This window comes from Tubulanus polymorphus, chromosome 10 (assembly GCF_964204645.1).
Source record: "Tubulanus polymorphus chromosome 10, tnTubPoly1.2, whole genome shotgun sequence".
Classification (NCBI taxonomy): Eukaryota; Metazoa; Nemertea; class Palaeonemertea; order Tubulaniformes; family Tubulanidae; genus Tubulanus; species Tubulanus polymorphus.
In genome coordinates, this window is record NC_134034.1 from 5,095,662 (window position 1) to 5,112,681 (window position 17,020).

At 38.9% G+C, this 17,020-nt stretch overlaps 1 protein-coding gene across 2 annotated transcripts; it reads right to left on the reverse strand.

The window, feature by feature from the left end:
* Positions 1 to 872: 872 nt before the first annotated feature.
* Positions 873 to 16,203, reverse strand: LOC141912275 (uncharacterized). Of its 2 annotated transcripts, none has more exons than XM_074803515.1 (4): positions 16,082 to 16,203; positions 3,071 to 3,177; positions 2,379 to 2,549; positions 873 to 973 (listed from the first exon to the last, which is right to left on the reverse strand). In XM_074803515.1, exons 2-3 carry the CDS (start codon positions 3,167 to 3,169, stop codon positions 2,415 to 2,417), a joined length of 234 nt encoding a protein of 77 aa, XP_074659616.1. In that variant the 5' UTR covers positions 3,170 to 3,177; positions 16,082 to 16,203; the 3' UTR covers positions 873 to 973; positions 2,379 to 2,414. The 2 variants fall into 2 exon arrangements, with proteins under 2 accessions (XP_074659616.1, XP_074659615.1); XM_074803514.1 differs by lacking the exon at positions 16,082 to 16,203 and adding an exon at positions 3,346 to 3,367.
* Between the last annotated feature and the right edge of the window lie 817 nt (positions 16,204 to 17,020).

The window sequence follows — 17,020 nt, forward strand, 5'->3', positions numbered from 1 at the left end:
ACCAATATAATGATATTCAAAGGAAATAAGCTTGCACAAATTCGAATGAGAACCCTTAGGGGGAACTATTTTTTATCACCAAGCGTATTTCGGATTAGATGGAATAAGTGTCTGGATCCACACATACACACTAGCACGCACGCACACACACGGACGCACACACACTTTTGGGAATTTTGTGCTTTCGAAGTTTTGGTCGGCCGAAAACGTGCTTACGATGGCGTTTTCTTAAATATTGAGCATTGTTGTCTGTTTCTTTCGCTTAGGCACTGTCATTTTGCATATGACTTTCAATAGCCAGCGCTTTGTTTGAGTGTAACCGTCGCCCGGTTGGTGAGCGAAAGCAACAAAAACAAGTTGTAGGAAGTTGTACCGTGTTTTTGTTTGTCGATGAAAATATATCAGCGTGTGCGCCAAACACACCCGATTGAAAAAAACAAGTGTGTACGACTACGTTGTTCTAACCACAAGTTACTACAGACTACGGCACGTAAATAATTATAGGCCCGGAACAACTTTTAACACGGGAGCCAGGCCTAGGTCAAATCATCGTCAAATCACCGCGCCATTCAAGAAAGGGACAAATTATTATTATTATTATTATTATTATGTGAATTGCAACTGATTCCGGAAATGACTCACTTCGAATTTTTCATGCATCGTTTAGTATGGAGTGAATGGTTTTCGTGTAAACTCGGGCCCGGGACAACTCGTCTCCATGTGATCGCGGCTTATTGCGGTACTTAAAACTCCGTGTCCATATTGAGGGGCATTGTACTTTGTTTCGCAAAAACTTTCACTTGCTACGTCGAAATGAAACATGAAAACAAGAAGCATCGGTGAATCTTTTAAGATGATTTTATTTTAGAAAACGTAAACAGAGAATTTCATGTTTTGAATCGCGACAGCGGTGGAAGGTACAGTGAGCGGTGACTACCAATGATTCAATTTACCCGACACACGAAAGAAAAATCTGAAAAATGAACGGATATACATAGAAATAAATACTCCATAAGATGTTTCGTTTCGCTACATTTATGCTCTTATGAATGTAGCACTGTGTTATGCCTGACGTTTTGAAACTCCACCTCCGACCTGGAGCTATTTCGATGTCCGTTAAAAGGATATGTACATCGATTTTTATTACCGGTGTTCCACTGGTTTATGTTCCACTGCTACCTATTTTCAAGCAGAGCCGTCGGAAGGAATTTTTCAGTGGCGAGGCTTATTTCTGAAAGGGGGTCTGGGGCCCCCCTAGAAAGATTTTTGAAAATTCAATCGCCAGAGATGCGTTTTGGGGCCATTTCACGGTCTCATTCACAGAAGCATGAGAAGTCGTGTACCAACCACCTAGTACAGGGAACGACGAGCTGCTACGCGGTACAGCGTGTTTTTGTAAAAATTTTTGTTAAGCAAAAAAGTGGGGCGGCTTTGGCCGCCCCTGTCGTCCCTGTTCCAACGGCCCCGTTTCAAGTACGTAGTACCTAATTTAGATCGAGTAGACTTTTAAGTTCATCATTGAAAAAGGGAGCCAAAACAGTACTCCGAAGCAGTCATAAAGGTATATCTAAGTCTTCTTGTTTCATTGACGTTTCGGGTAGAATGCTTATGTACCCATCGTCAGAGTTTATACGAAATGACAGTCCATTGTAGAAACTACTTTATAAAGTTTACATTACGAGGGAGGATTTTATTATGGTACTAAGCGTTCACACGGTTGGATTATTCGCGGCATATTCGCGGCTTATTCGGTACCGTACTGAAATACCGGGCTTGTTGAGCGTAGCCAGTAACCCGATCTCAATAATGTGGTCTACAGAGCTGGCCGCGTATTTTCTGCTGTGTGACCGCGGATTCGGTCGCGTATGGCAGTACGCTACTCTAAACCAGGGGGTGAATGTCGTTTATCACGCGAGTGGCAGTTTTTACTTTCGTTTTCAACATAAGAAGCCACTTCAACGAACGAAGATAAAGTCACATGATTTATTGTCGCTCTCTTGTAATAATATACGACGTACGTATTTTTCCTCGAGCTTTATTTTATAATTGTAACACCAAATTGACAATTCACACTGCAGTTCGGAAAATAAGAAAGCAAATTAAGAATGGTGGATTCAAAATGTATACATGTACAAGAAAACGACAATAGCGTGGAATCGTCAACTCGAAATCACTCTCAATAACGGCATAACTAGAGCGCTTACTAAGTTCCGAACCAACTCGCTTTCTGTAAGCGCGACAAAACTATACGTCAGTGCGTAAGTACGTCGTATGATGCGTGGCAAGCCGAGGAACCCGCGTGAACGCCGCTATAGATGATATAGTTTATGTCGAGAACCGCACTCTTCCGTCAGTTATAATTGATAATTCATACAAACCCATTGTTTTGCTGGCTTTTTGTAAATAATAGCTTTTTACTTTCGTCCAACTCTTGAGAAGTCAACCGGTAAATTCCACAGTGAGTCGATCGTTCCGGAGTTTCGCTTCCGAGCGGTGCTGTCACTACTCATTACTATCTTCATGATTCTGGCGGCATTTTGCAAAATTTCCTACAATACCAACAAAGAAAATCTAATTAGAGAACTATCCATGAGTTTTCCTGATTTGCTGTACCCATTTGTAGCACTGCGCACGTTTGGTCCAGATATGAAAACCTGGTTTAAACTTACCCATACATACAGGTCGATGGATTCTAGACAGATATTTTCAACATTTAAAGATCTCTTTCAACATTAAGATTTACACATAGAAAACAACCAAAAATACAAAAAATTTACCCTAATTAGTCGCTTGCCCGTTCAGGCTAAATGGAAGATTGTTTGAATGAACCGGAACCGAATTTCCCAATTATGTACTTCAATTTAAACAAAAAATTATGTAAACTCGACCGCAGATCACACAACTACTACTTCGATTTCCGATTTTAAAATCAAACCCCCTGTTTCGCTCCCGGCAGGTGTGGTGGGCCTGTAAGGGACACTCAATAAAAAAAAAATCAAACAAAATTTACCTACCAAAGGGACAATCCCTATATTTAAACATCAAGATTTGTTGAGACGTAATTACTAACCTGTTTTTCGGCTTCTTGGTTCGAATGTGGGGCCGCCAAACTCTGACCAATCAAAACGAAGCACACAAGCACCAACAAAACTGTCACTCTGCGTTTCATTCTTGAGACTGAAATCAGAGAATTTACATTCTTTTCAAGAGGTAGGCCCTTTTGGAACACGTTTTTCAATAAGGACAGGATTATCAAAAAGTCCTTAAAACTGGTAACTTTTATAATAAAACAAAAGCCTAATTTGTCAGAAATTTTGGAATCAAACGATAATGCAGCGAGAATACCTTGCCCCATTCCTAATTTTGCTCTGAAATATTTGGTAAGATCCCTTAGATTTTAGTTCTGGATAATGGTTTCCGTTGGCGAGTTCAATATAGAGGGACTGGTGAATACGGTGTGATTGCATTTGAAGGCTTTTTATCATATCAATATGACACCCGTTAAGTTCGGTTTCACATTGTCCAACTTTGAATAGTTATCGGAGATCAGTATGAGGAAATGAATATAGCTATTTAGGTTTCATACCTTTTAAGTATTTCAACTTTCCAAAGTCGAGACAACATTTAACCTGATAGTTGAACTGTATAAATGTAATTTGTTTTTGAAACAAGAATCCGCTGACGGAAAATAACGGCTTGAATTAAAAAGTAAAATCTCGGCAACGGGTGAACGACTTAGCACGATACAAGATACCGGTATATTGAATATTAAGAAATTACTGGTGACACGTGTATTATCAGAGCTTACCACTGGCAGGTGACGGGGTAAGCCGCTTTTGATATAATTAAAACTGTCATGTCTTGCGACTACCGTTGCAAAATTAATGATCGAATATGCGTTATATTTAACCGTAATTTTCATTTTCAAACCATATCAAATTAAGTTCTAATGTGTGTAAAAAACCTATCAGCGAATTAATTTATTTCATTCATGAGTTAATCCACACAAAAGCGTTGGGTGTGCCGCACAAACACGTGACGTAGTTTTCAATCAACTTGGATAGTATAAAATTGTCTGCAGGCTTATAGATAAAGATACACAGTAAGATAAAATACAAAGTAATGTAGAACAAGCCATGAAACTGCTTTAATTACCGTCCCCCGCCCAACTAGCATCGAAGTAAATCCCTCCTCACCATCTGCAAGCTGAAAAAAGACCAGCTGACTTCACAGGTGTCTTCCCATTTCGCATCCTATCTATTCCTATTTTGCCCCTTCCCATCTCACTCCTATCAATCTTTTTTCGTCCTACCAATCTTTTTCAATCGCCATTCCCGCGTGGAAATTTGATTTTCGATGTTGTTTCTCGACTGATAAGATCATTTAGATTTGTATATCGTGGATTTTATACTTGACACTCTATTCCACTTCTGAGTAAGGCTACTCGACTACGATATTGACAAAATTTCTAGTCTACGATCAGATTACTTTTGATACATAACTCGTCTGAATTGTTCTAGTTTTTTTTGTCTTTGCTATAAAAATCATGTCACAATATCAAACGTAGCATCTTTGATAATCTACAAAAAAGTGATAGGGAAGGGGACAGAAATGACAAAGGACAAAATGGGAAAAAACCGACTCCACCCGGGTGAATCTAATATACGTGACCGCTTCCACAGCCACTCATCACGTGATATTCAAATGGTACTCAAAGTGTCTCTTTAACGTTAGAGTCTAACCCAACCGATTGTTGTATCCTGTAATTCCTTAATACATTTTTGTGACCAGAAATCTTCTTATCTCATCACATCTTATCAGTATGAAGATCGATTCTGACAGCGTAAAAGCTTTTTAAACCACGCTACGACTTTATGAAATAATGAGGGTTTATTGACAAAATCTGTTTTTGTGACGTGTCGAACTCGAAAGATAATTTGATTAATATTTGAAGATGCGTGGATAGTGGTGTGTGGAGAGTTGAGAGAACGTATAACACGTGGTTATTGTTTAGTAAACCGAGTTGGGGAAGTACTTGAAGTAAACAGCTAGTGATAAAACGTGACAAATTGAATTAGTGGTGAAACCTACGGAGTGAAGTTTATACCGGAGAGTACGTATGAATAATCCTGGTGACGAGTATATTTTAAAAGCATCCAATTACTACACTACTCTAACGAGCAGGTCTTCGAGATGAGATCTAAGGAAGTAGAAATAGAACAAACTCAGTTCTATGAAAATCACAACAAAACCCCCATAACAATGCTATCATTCCATTCTGAAGTTAATTTTGTACTTAAGTTTTAGAAATGTTAATAAATTATTCATTTTACTCGTGGAAATACGTAATTCATAATTTTTCTAAATCCGTACTGGATTTTTGGTCTATTGACCAACATAACGTAGTAACTCGGTATTTCCAACCGCTTAATCCATACCGCTGAGATTGCCATCGCAAAACCTGAAAAAATGTGTACGTTTAGACATTCATTGTCACCGGCTTGTTCACCGAGTGGGAGCCACTTTGAGTTTCGTTTCCTTTTAGGTTCCGTGCGGCGATACCGCTCCCGTTTTATGTATGTCCCCGAAGCCACGACACTCCACTCAAACAAATGGAGACATTCTCTGATTCGAGCTTTTTAAGATTTTTGGGTTCATCTCATTGATTTTCAAAAAAGTGTATTTATATCTATATAACGCGATTTATTATCAACGAACTGAGTTTTTCTGCGCCGTATCGAGGCTTTGTTCTAAGTTTAACACCGAGGTACAGGTTTTATGACAGTGATGGATCAACCAAGGGGCGAGCGCTCCCCCTCAAAATTTAAAGGTGCCGTACAAGACAATTGCAGACTTTTCTTTTCTTAAATGTAATTTTTTTCTGAAACTAAACCATCCTTATTCGGTGTGTCAAAAATATTTTTGATGTTTTCGGGTGACTTTCCACCAGATAAGCGCAGATAGCTCTAAAATTGCATCAAATTTAGAACGTTTTATGGGGCAAAGCTCCCAGACCAATCCCCTAGGGGCTTCGCACCGAGACGCTCCGAGAGTGCCCTTATTTACCGAAATTTGCCCTAATTTTCCCTGCAACGTTCAACATGTGCCTCAGTATAAACTTGAATAGGGAGATAATTTCTCCCCAATGCAGGTATTGGATTAAAGAACGGTGATATCTGGATGGAATTAGAAACATATCGATCTCGCGTTGACCAGGGACGTGTGAGGTGTTAAACATCTGGCGCCGGTAAGGTAGGGATACGTCACAGGTGCATCGAGAGAGATGGTTATTGTTCCCGCATAGAAACCTACCGTCCTTCCGAGAAGAATCTGTTAACGGGTAAATGTCCCTCGATATAGAAATTGTCGCGTGTTTCAGAGAGAGAGAGAGAGAGAGAGAGAGAAATGTTGCGACATTTTTCACCTGTTCGGAAATGAGCTGTCATTGATTTGGACTCCTCTCGAGAAGGGGAGTCAAAGACGTTTTACATGATTGATGAACAATAAATGGTCCCTAAATGCGAGGAAACGCGGATTTCAGAACGATACAGGATCCTTATTTTCTACCCCCTTAGGATACCGACTATAAGAACTAAATTCCACATTTGTGAGTCAACTATTGAGATAATTAGAAAATCAATATTCAAACAATCCCTAATCGATTCGATTCTGTTTCACACAGTCCCGAGTCGGAAAAGATGTTTTTTTTAATTGTATACCGTCGATGGCCCCAAAGCTGGAAATTTCCCCCGAATTAGTATTGGAAGTAACAAACAAAAGGTTGGACTTGAAATTATCTACAAGGCCATGGGAGAAGCACTGACTTCTGTTCCGCCAGGTTATCATGGATTCACGTACCGGGTACTACAGTTTGACGTACGTTTACGGATTCACATGGTATTAACTTATCGGGAAAGTAACCGTATGCAGTATTTCGTAAATAATGAAAATGAATTTCTCTAATTTTTTTCTATGTCTTTGTCTGACCTACACGATTGAAAAAACTTAGACTGTAAGAACACGGTAGAGTATAGAATAATCCGTTGCGGTGACAAACGAAACCACAATTAGAAAAATTACATCCTAATTTTTCTGAAACCTCATGATCCCTGGATTGAAAATATGTGGGGTGCAAAGCTCTTACATGAAAATCATATTCAGCCAAAAACGAACTAATCGGCTGGGTTTAAAGACAGTGCTGTCAAGGCTTAGATTTACGACCAGTCAAAGACGACTTAGTTCAACATGCCAACCAAAAACTAACAAGACAGGCAGTCATGCAATCTAAGACCACATTTTGGACTTGAGCCACAACTGGGCCAATCCATATTAGACTTATCCAAGGGTCTGTTTTCCAAGGTGTTGGAGAAAAGTCGGCCTACACACACTCTATCGTAAGATCCCTGATCGCACGCGGCCTATACGTGTGTTCCATTTCTAGATCGGTATCGACATGCGCACCTGCAAATTCAATACGCAAATTCCATAACAATTAGTAGAAAAAAGAGAACGTTAATCGCGAATATTTAGATGGAGTGAATGCGATATCTTTCCTTAGATTAGGTGTCGGTAATCTGCAAACGTCATTTATCACGTACAGCGGTTTAATGAACTGTGTGTATTACCTAGTTTGATCAGTATAGGCTACACGATGTTTTCGCGTCTCAGCCACATCGTCCGATCAGTCCATGCGGAAATAAATTTACTGACAGTGGTCAAATGTGAAAAATCATCATCGGTATTCATCCAGTCGATATAAGAAGACTCGCAATTGAAGAAAAAATGAGTAACAGCTAGTTCAAGAGCGGTAAGATGTTTAAGGAAGTTAACTATGTAATTAAGCGTAATTGCGAGTATTTGAATTTAGATTTGCTGATGTTTGAGGGTAGGGATACGAAAAACAAATTGGACAATTGTATTTGCATCTGTTTCTTGACCAAATGTTTGTTCGAATCATCTGCCTCCAAAAGCTATGGGTTTGATTAAAGTTTTTTTTAAGGGCAATTAAGAAATTTGAGGAGCAGTCCCCAGACGTCCTTTAATTACGTAGTTTAAGGTAATAGTATATTAAGGTAATATAGAATTGTTTTTATTAAGGTTAGTACGAAATTCGGTTAGTGCGACGACAATTTCCCGCGGGCATCGTAAACAAGTTTCGACTGTACCCATTCGAGATACACATTCGTGACCTTAGTCCAAAAGTGCTCTGAAATCTTAGTTATTATCAGATTGTCCATGGAACTTTGATGGTTTAGACTGGTCTTACGTCTAAGTTAGAATTGGTCGAATTACCGCGTGACTAAGCCTCAGTCAGAGCGTTGATTTATGAGACTCGTCAGTAGAAGTTTCTTACTGCCTTAGGTTGAGGTCTGACGCTTTGATTGAATTTGTCGTCGTTTATTTTCACTTTTCGGCAAAAAACAAACATTCTGTTCCAAGTGCCATTAGCGACATTTCAAGTATGTTATCGGTTCTGTGCGGAGACTAAATTAATTTTCATAAACATCTTCACAATGGGATACCGGCACCACCAGATGACGCAACAAACACTGGGCCATTCGTAGTAAAAATCAGTTCATTTTCAATGAAATTAGAACTTGATATTAAAGCTTCTAAATAAGAATATTATCAAACAAGTAATTGGATAGATATAATGTCCGCTTTTTCCGCTCTCATTATATGGTACAGACTTCGCTGAAAATTGATTTACTAATGAGAAAAATGATTAGAATTTAATTGAAATGTAGAATAAAACTGAAGTGCGGCTAGCGTTCCTAGCCGATTATCACTAAATCTATGCTTCATGCAGTGCCGAAATCCCATTCTATCACGGGCATTTCCAAAAAAAAATTAAATGCCGTGTTCTCACCGGCAAGTACCACAGGCCTTATTTGGTAAACGCCCATCCCCTTGAGTTTTCACCAAATATCGGAATTAAAAGGGAGCGGGGAATATAGGGTATCGCCAGAATTCCATTCTCAATATCACCATTAGGAGGTTCTGAAATTTTGTAAATTTAGAAAAAAATTAGATCTGAAATATTCAAACGATTTGGTGGTCTCTTTTGGACAAATCTAATATGGGTGACCTTTTTTCTAAGAAGATTTCAAAATGTGAATTAACATACTAATATACAACCCCTAAATAAGTCAGCCCCACCACACAATAGATTGTTCGCTTTAAAAAGGTGGGAGAACCACTATGGGCCATCTTACTAAGCGTGTTTTACAGAAATGAATAGAGCTCGTGAATTTTACATCGTATTTCCGGGAATTTCGTATCCACACAGTTTTTTTTTTACTTCAGCATCGAGGTTGTCGTTACACGACTTTACCTCTATCAAACCGAAGCCACACGGAATAATTTTTGCATACTCGCAGCGCCGCATGGTGAGAATAGTATAATATTCTCAGCATCCGTTGTGCAGGCATGCTGCAGATGGGGTACAAGCCGGGGCTGCCATTCTTATCACGCCCAATAGCCTAAACTCACTTGATCCCCCCAAACAAACTCTCATACCCCAAATCTCACTTATCCTCAACCCCAACACTCAAAACAAACCGAATCTGACTCCAAAATGTCGGGAAAGGCAAGGGTGGTAAAAGAAACCTACAAATCCAGCGTTGGCGTAACAGAATCACCAGGAATTGACCAGGCGATCCCTATACAGACTATCGTCTACGAATTTAACACAGATGAACACCCTAATGCATCGTACAAGCAGGGAGAAATCGTCATAACCGAAATGCATAAGAGAAAAGATAGGGACCGTCCGGCCAACCCCTAGCCAACATGACAAAAGCCATGTAAAACGGTTAGAGACCCGCGACTAGAGAGCCACAGGAACCCCAAACGCTAAATATTATCAAATCACATAATTGATTGCATAATACAAGACGAGGTGCAAAAGAAATCATTCCATCCAATCACCTTTTCATCTACCTCAACATTCTGTAACACAATCAAATGAACAAACTGTTCGACGTCGAGAAGAGCTTATTTTTCTTTTAATAACTTCACAGGCTAATCATTAAGTTCTTGTTAACACGACAGTGGCTCTGAATTCACCAAGATAAACCGTAACAATATTGGTCCCTAGAATACATCACAAGATGGATCAAATCCACGAATAAAATCCAATTACCCAAGTTAACTCAGCTAAAATAAGACTTAGGGACACTCGCTGCGCATGTACAGTCATCTACCCGGAATAATACAACAAAAAAGATATACATGTATTTTTCTGTATATACAAACAACGATTATGCCGACTGAAAACGACGAAGGTGAAAGGTTTGGGGCTCGCTAGAGGGTTCGATCGTGGACAAAAACGTTCTAACATACAACTAAGGGCAAACTAAAATAGAACCATATTCCTAATCTACCTCCCAACGCTCTGACTGACCCAACTGACATTTAAAACAACTCATAATCGCAAATAAATTTTGACTGTATTTTTTTTCATTTTTCTCATCCTCTTATTTTCTAGTTGTCTTATCTTATATTAATTAACATTTGAAATCATCATTCTCCTTCAAAATTCTAACTCCAGTCTACTAACAAAGTAGACCGACGACGTGTGACCAAAACGTCAGATTCTAGCTTCCGGTTTGCTTGTCAGGCAAACTCAACGACGATGCGCAGAACGTTAGGCTACAAATACATATCTCATAAGCCTACGTGGATCCAATACGAAAAGTTAACTCACGACGTTTGACCAAAACGAAACAGGCCAGAGTCTCTCGGTTTGCTGGTCAGGCAAACTCAGCGACGATACCCAGAACGTTAGGCTCAAATAACTTAGAAACTCGCCACAGACAACGCATACTTGGCCAACTGTAAGGAACGTCCTGCGGCTTTGAAAACCATAGCCACACTGACTAACTTCCGCATAATAAGTTTACAGTTTACAGTTTATTTGACAAACTCAAGGTCTACAATTTAGACAATATGAGTGAAAAATATGACATACAGAACTTCCGCATAATCGCAGCGCCGCATGGTGAGAATAGAATGCAGTTCACCACTCACCTCTGATGTGAATAAAAGGTTATCGTCGTGATAACTGTTATCAGATTTACCACTGACTCAGTTAGGGAGTGTAGCAAAATCTCAATTTTCTCATCCTCTTATTTTCTAGTTGTCTTATCTTATATTAATTAACATTTGAAATCATCATTCTCCTTCAAAATTCTAACTCCAGTCTACTAACAAAGTAGACCGACGACGTGTGACCAAAACGTCAGATTCTAGCTTCCGGTTTGCTTGTCAGGCAAACTCAACGACGATGCGCAGAACGTTAGGCTACAAATACATATCTCATAAGCCTACGTGGATCCAATACGAAAAGTTAACTCACGACGTTTGACCAAAACGAAACAGGCCAGAGTCTCTCGGTTTGCTGGTCAGGCAAACTCAGCGACGATACCCAGAACGTTAGGCTCAAATAACTTAGAAACTCGCCACAGACAACGCATACTTGGCCAACTGTAAGGAACGTCCTGCGGCTTTGAAAACCATAGCCACACTGACTAACTTCCGCATAATAAGTTTACAGTTTACAGTTTATTTGACAAACTCAAGGTCTACAATTTAGACAATATGAGTGAAAAATATGACATACAGAACTTCCGCATAATCGCAGCGCCGCATGGTGAGAATAGAATGCAGTTCACCACTCACCTCTGATGTGAATAAAAGGTTATCGTCGTGATAACTGTTATCAGATTTACCACTGACTCAGTTAGGGAGTGTAGCAAAATCTCAACAGTTAATTCTAAACAAATAATCAGCATGATTAGATTTTGACCACCGCTCTACACGCACAAAGAATGATGTCTGAACTGTTGATTTTTGATTCCAGATGGAAGAGCCAAAGAGCCGAAGTCGTTAACCGAACCGATAGTCATATGGCTCCACATAAATTTCGCATTTGGATTGTGTATTCTTGTGAGCACAAACTCCTCCCCACTCTCGTAAGAGAATGCAGATTCTACGTATTGCAGTCAATGAGAGCACGCTGTAACGTCACGCATTTTTGAATCCCATTGAAGTCGACAGTTCTAAGACAAATTAGTGTACACGCATAATTTATTTTCCCCCTCACACTAAACGTATGGGCAACAATTCCCTTCAAAAGGACTACCCTACTACTTGAAACAAAACGTAACGTTTTGTTTCAAGTAGCGTAGAATACAATTCCGTGCCACGAAGACATTTTTGCGCCGAAATATCAGCAGATGGTGCCATCACGTACACGTTAATAGTCTTCTTGGCAAATCCAGAAATAGAAATTTTCAATTCAATTTCTTTATCGTTACGGCATCGTTATCATTTTCGCTGATTTGATGTTTCGGCTAGGAATTTGTGCGAAATTCTCAATGATGTCTGCGGAAACCAGAAATAGATGCACCGTTTCACATGCTAATCTTACCGCGTAATATGGATACAAAAATGTTAATAACATGATAATATGAAGGGAATATTCGTCATCATTCGTTAAGAAATAACCGTCGATATTATGCTAATACGCTACGCTCCCTAAACCGTCTTATATACGGTTGTTCCGTCAAGTGCATTGTCAATTTACCTCCGTTCCAAATTTGTGTATCGCCCAAAACATTTCGATCGAATTAACATGTCATATCAGAATTTGATTTATATTCTCCTGTCCGCAGGGTTTGTCGATAGGCTGGGATGTGTTGTATCGGAATTTACTTTTTTTGGTTGATATATATTACTTTATTTGAAAATTATGATTATATTAAATCGGAATTTACTGAGGGGCCTGTACCACAATTTTCATTTTTAATTGAACGCTGATAATCATAAAATACACATAAACTATGATAAGATAATTTTTGTGAAGTGTTTGGGATCCAGAATGACATTCGTATATCATCAGTAAAAATATAATAAGATAACGCTTCCGCATTTGTGCCAGCTAGAAAGTCGGGACAGTCTATGAAATACCTCCTCTCGTAGGCTGTCCCTCCCCGTTCAGCTAAATCGCCACACTGAACTAAATCGCCACTTAAACTGTTTCAGCTGTGTGAGGTACGTTTCAAATTTATCCAAACCTTAAGTAAATCAATAGTTAAATCTTTCTAGAAGTCATCACTAAAAATATCGCTATAGTGATTAACATTAGATAAACTGTTTTATAAACTGTGCTTTCTGTCCACTCGACGATCGTCAGCCAGAATTCCATTCCTTTGTGCAGTACAGAGCCAAGCAATGAACGTATTTCATGACACATAGGTACACGTATATCCGAGATTACTCGCCGAGCCATGAGTTGATTAGTCCAATGATGAAAATAATCAACACGTCATTCGTTGGACGGTCGGCGCTTATGAAATAAAATTACTTAGCCGCATTTGGGGTCTTTAGCAGACGTGAGCAATTCTTTGATGGACTTGTCTCGTTTCACCGTGTCAATTCGATGTGCAAAATGTGTTTTAGGCCTTAGTCTTTAGTATACATTCATGGACAAGTCTGGGGCCCGAGTTTTTTTAGTTTAACTATAACCTGGGGTTAGATAGCTCAACTAAAGAAACTAAATTAACAAGTAAATTACAAGTAAGTTACTGGCATTCTATGGTTCCAAGACCAAAGTTAGATACTTAGTCTTAGTCCATGATGGCAGCTACGGCGAAAAGAGTGTGAGCACTAGTCTTCCTTTTGTCTTACTGTCTAAATTTCCACTACAGTTTTCTTTCATATACATTCACCCACTCACGTTCATACCAGTTTTGAAAGTCGAATATAAAACCCTTTCATCTCAAATGACCAACGATACAAATAACTCTTTTTAGAAATCTCTCCTCAAAGTCTAATTAAGCAGCGATGATGATAAGATAAAGAGAATTCAAACTTTCACTATACAATAAAAAACCTTTACAAATGTACTTAGGCGGGCGTGAGTGGATGGATAAAAGATATTCAATTCGCTAATTGGATTCGCATTTTGGACTCGAAGTTTATTTCTTCCGGTCTTTTTTCGATTGCTTGTAATTAAACCTACCTTTCATGTTTTTAAAAAGAAAGAAAATAAAGAACCAATTAATTCAACCATTAGTCAATTTCTCTCATTAGCTTGCTCTGTCGCGTATCGACTACTTTGAGGGCCCAGTCATCGGTTTTAGTTGCTGAAAAACCGTAGCTTAAAGACGTAAATCAAGTTGTCGCCTATATCAGCTGGGGGCACCCGTGGCCTATAATGACCGAACTAAGGGAGTACTGTACCATCATAAACTAGATGCTCTTGGAAAGTAAACAATTATTGGATATATTCCAGGCAATCTTTTAAAGGGAACCATTAACAAAACTCACAGTCGCTTGCCACGAGAGATGGGTACGGGTTGTCTGCTGAAATTTGGCACTCACACCCGTGGTATCTTTATGATGCAATGATGTCGAGGTCATGATATACTGATTGACCAATACCTTGATCTTATTAGGATCAAGTTGGATAAATCAACCCCAAGCCAACACACACGAAGCAGGGAAACACGAAAAAAGGAGACGGAAACATGTTTTCGGGCGTTTCCCCGTGTCGTGTGTGTTTACGAGAAACGTGGTTTCGGGAAACAATGTTTCTGACATTAAAGATGTTATGTTGAATCCGTATTTCTCTGTTTCCCTGTGTCGTGTGTGCGTTGATTTTTAGTGTTTCTGCCGTAACGCCCGCGGAAACCCTGTTCCCGTGATATTGTTGATAGTGTCTCTTAGAGATTTTTAATGTCTCGCTTCGAAAAATCTAACCTGTTGTTCCTCTGACTCCGACCATCTGGCCTACCCAACGAGATTCAAATGGATCTCCGAACTTAAGGCTTAACGATTATTTCATTTGGGTTTAATCGAACATACACAATCCACTCATCTTGTCAGATAAAGGTATCCTTATTTCCATAGAAATAACTAGAATATATATTTGATGGCTAGCGGTGCTGGTGTAATCGAATCAGATGCCCCCTCCCACCGAGAGATTGACAGATTAAGTGGAGAGTCATAATAGGGCTCCTGGCCCTATAACCCTAACCTTCAATCCTGAGATCGATTGTAGGGGGCATCTATGAGGGGGTATTTCATTCTATGAAACTGGTACAAAAAGTATTGGTCCGGTAAAGACCTGATATATGGATGCGGGAAACGTTTTAACGTTTAACGTTGAAGTTTCACCTGACAATTAATATAGATATTTGATAATCGTAAAAAGCATAGAAACTACACATGTAGACACTGTATATTGATGTTGCAATTTTTCAAATTGTCCTAAGGATTCTTGAAATTGTGGGCTTTAAATGCGAAAAATTTTTATCAAGAAGATAATATCAGTTTTCCAACTTCACCAGTGCGAATCATTGTTTCATTTAGCACACAGGTAATTATCAGATTTGAATGATAGCATTGCCGTTATTTGTTTCGACCTATGAACGAACTTGAGACTATCAAATCAAAAAACTACATGAAGAAAAAATCAAATAATCCAAATGACTTCAGAGCGCGTTTCTTATTTGCTTTTATAATTTGATGTAATGTAGGTGTTTTCCCTCTAAAGCTTGGTTATTTTGTATCTATATTCAAAGAAAACGCTTGAAAAATTGATGATTCATACAGAAATTCACACTCTCGAGTTTAAAGCTCGTCCCGACAGTCGGAAAAAAAACCCGCTATTTTTGTCTTCCTAGATACACGGTGGTTTCATTGATTTCAAAAAGGATTAACAAAACAGACTTTCTTCACAAATGGTATTTCAAAGTTTCAAGGTATAGCACTTTAACATAGATCATGTAACAATGTTATTCCGTTCAACGGTCATCGTGCAAGTTTCGAATCTCGCGAATCTTTCGAATATATCAGATACCGGTTATCGTTATCTTATCTACTAGGTTTTATGAGGTGATTGAGGTTTAGATTTATTTGTTTAGTTACGGGAATTATCAAGACAACGTATAAATACATTTTCTAATTGCGGTAGAACATGATGATATAATGGAACGAGAAAATCATGTATAAAAGATGTATCGAACACAAAACTAATACGGATATATATCTACCTCTGTTTTATTGCACCTACCTGTTGCTTCTTGCACCCTGTTAACAATGGACACAAGCGTTTATTCCCGTCTACACTACAAAAACTTCTGAATGAATCAATCCTCGGACTGTCGACTGTTTCAGTGTCGTCTGCTCGCTCCAATACGACTCTCGCACCTGCCAATTATTGGAAGTTCCTGTCGTGACGTCTTCCCAATACTGACAACGATTGGCCGAGATCTGCGTTTATTTCAAACGTCACTGATTTCGATGTCATTCAATTTCAAATCTGTTTTATCGCATCCCCCATTCAAACGATAAATACATTGTATTTTTCTTTCATTTTGCGAATATGGGAATGGTTAAAAAATGTTATCGCGCTTACAATCAGTCAAACCGTTGTTAATCTAATTATAAGTTTTAGTTATATCTGGATCTAGTTCTGCTATTTTCAGTTTGTTTATCGCCCAACGATTTAAATGAAATGTTTCACAAGAGGATCCAGTTCTACAGTTGTTTGAGATTTTTCATTTAGACCCTGAATTAGTTCAATTTAGGAAAGGAGCTCCTGCTACCGAATCATCCCCAGCTAGTTAATGAGACATGTCCTTATAACACTCAAATTTTCTTTTCTATCTTCATTATGTATTTGAGTAGGAGGCTTGCATTGTAAATCAAAGCGACCACGGGATGGTGAATTAAATCAGAGAACTCGATAAAACGCTCAAATGTTGAATTTTAGTCAATTTCATTTAGAAAATCCTCGTTCTTATTTCACAACTCGGTATTCAGCCAACCCGATGAAATTTCAAATTACAGATTATGCGGTCCCGGAATAGATACCGGTAGTGTACTCCTTTCGAAACAAAAGCGCTAAAATGTTCCTGAATCGATAGAGCCCAATCGAATGTGCTGATGTTCGTTTAAATGGTCAAAAGGAGTGGGCCCAAACATCTTTCTTTTCTACAGAGAACTCCCG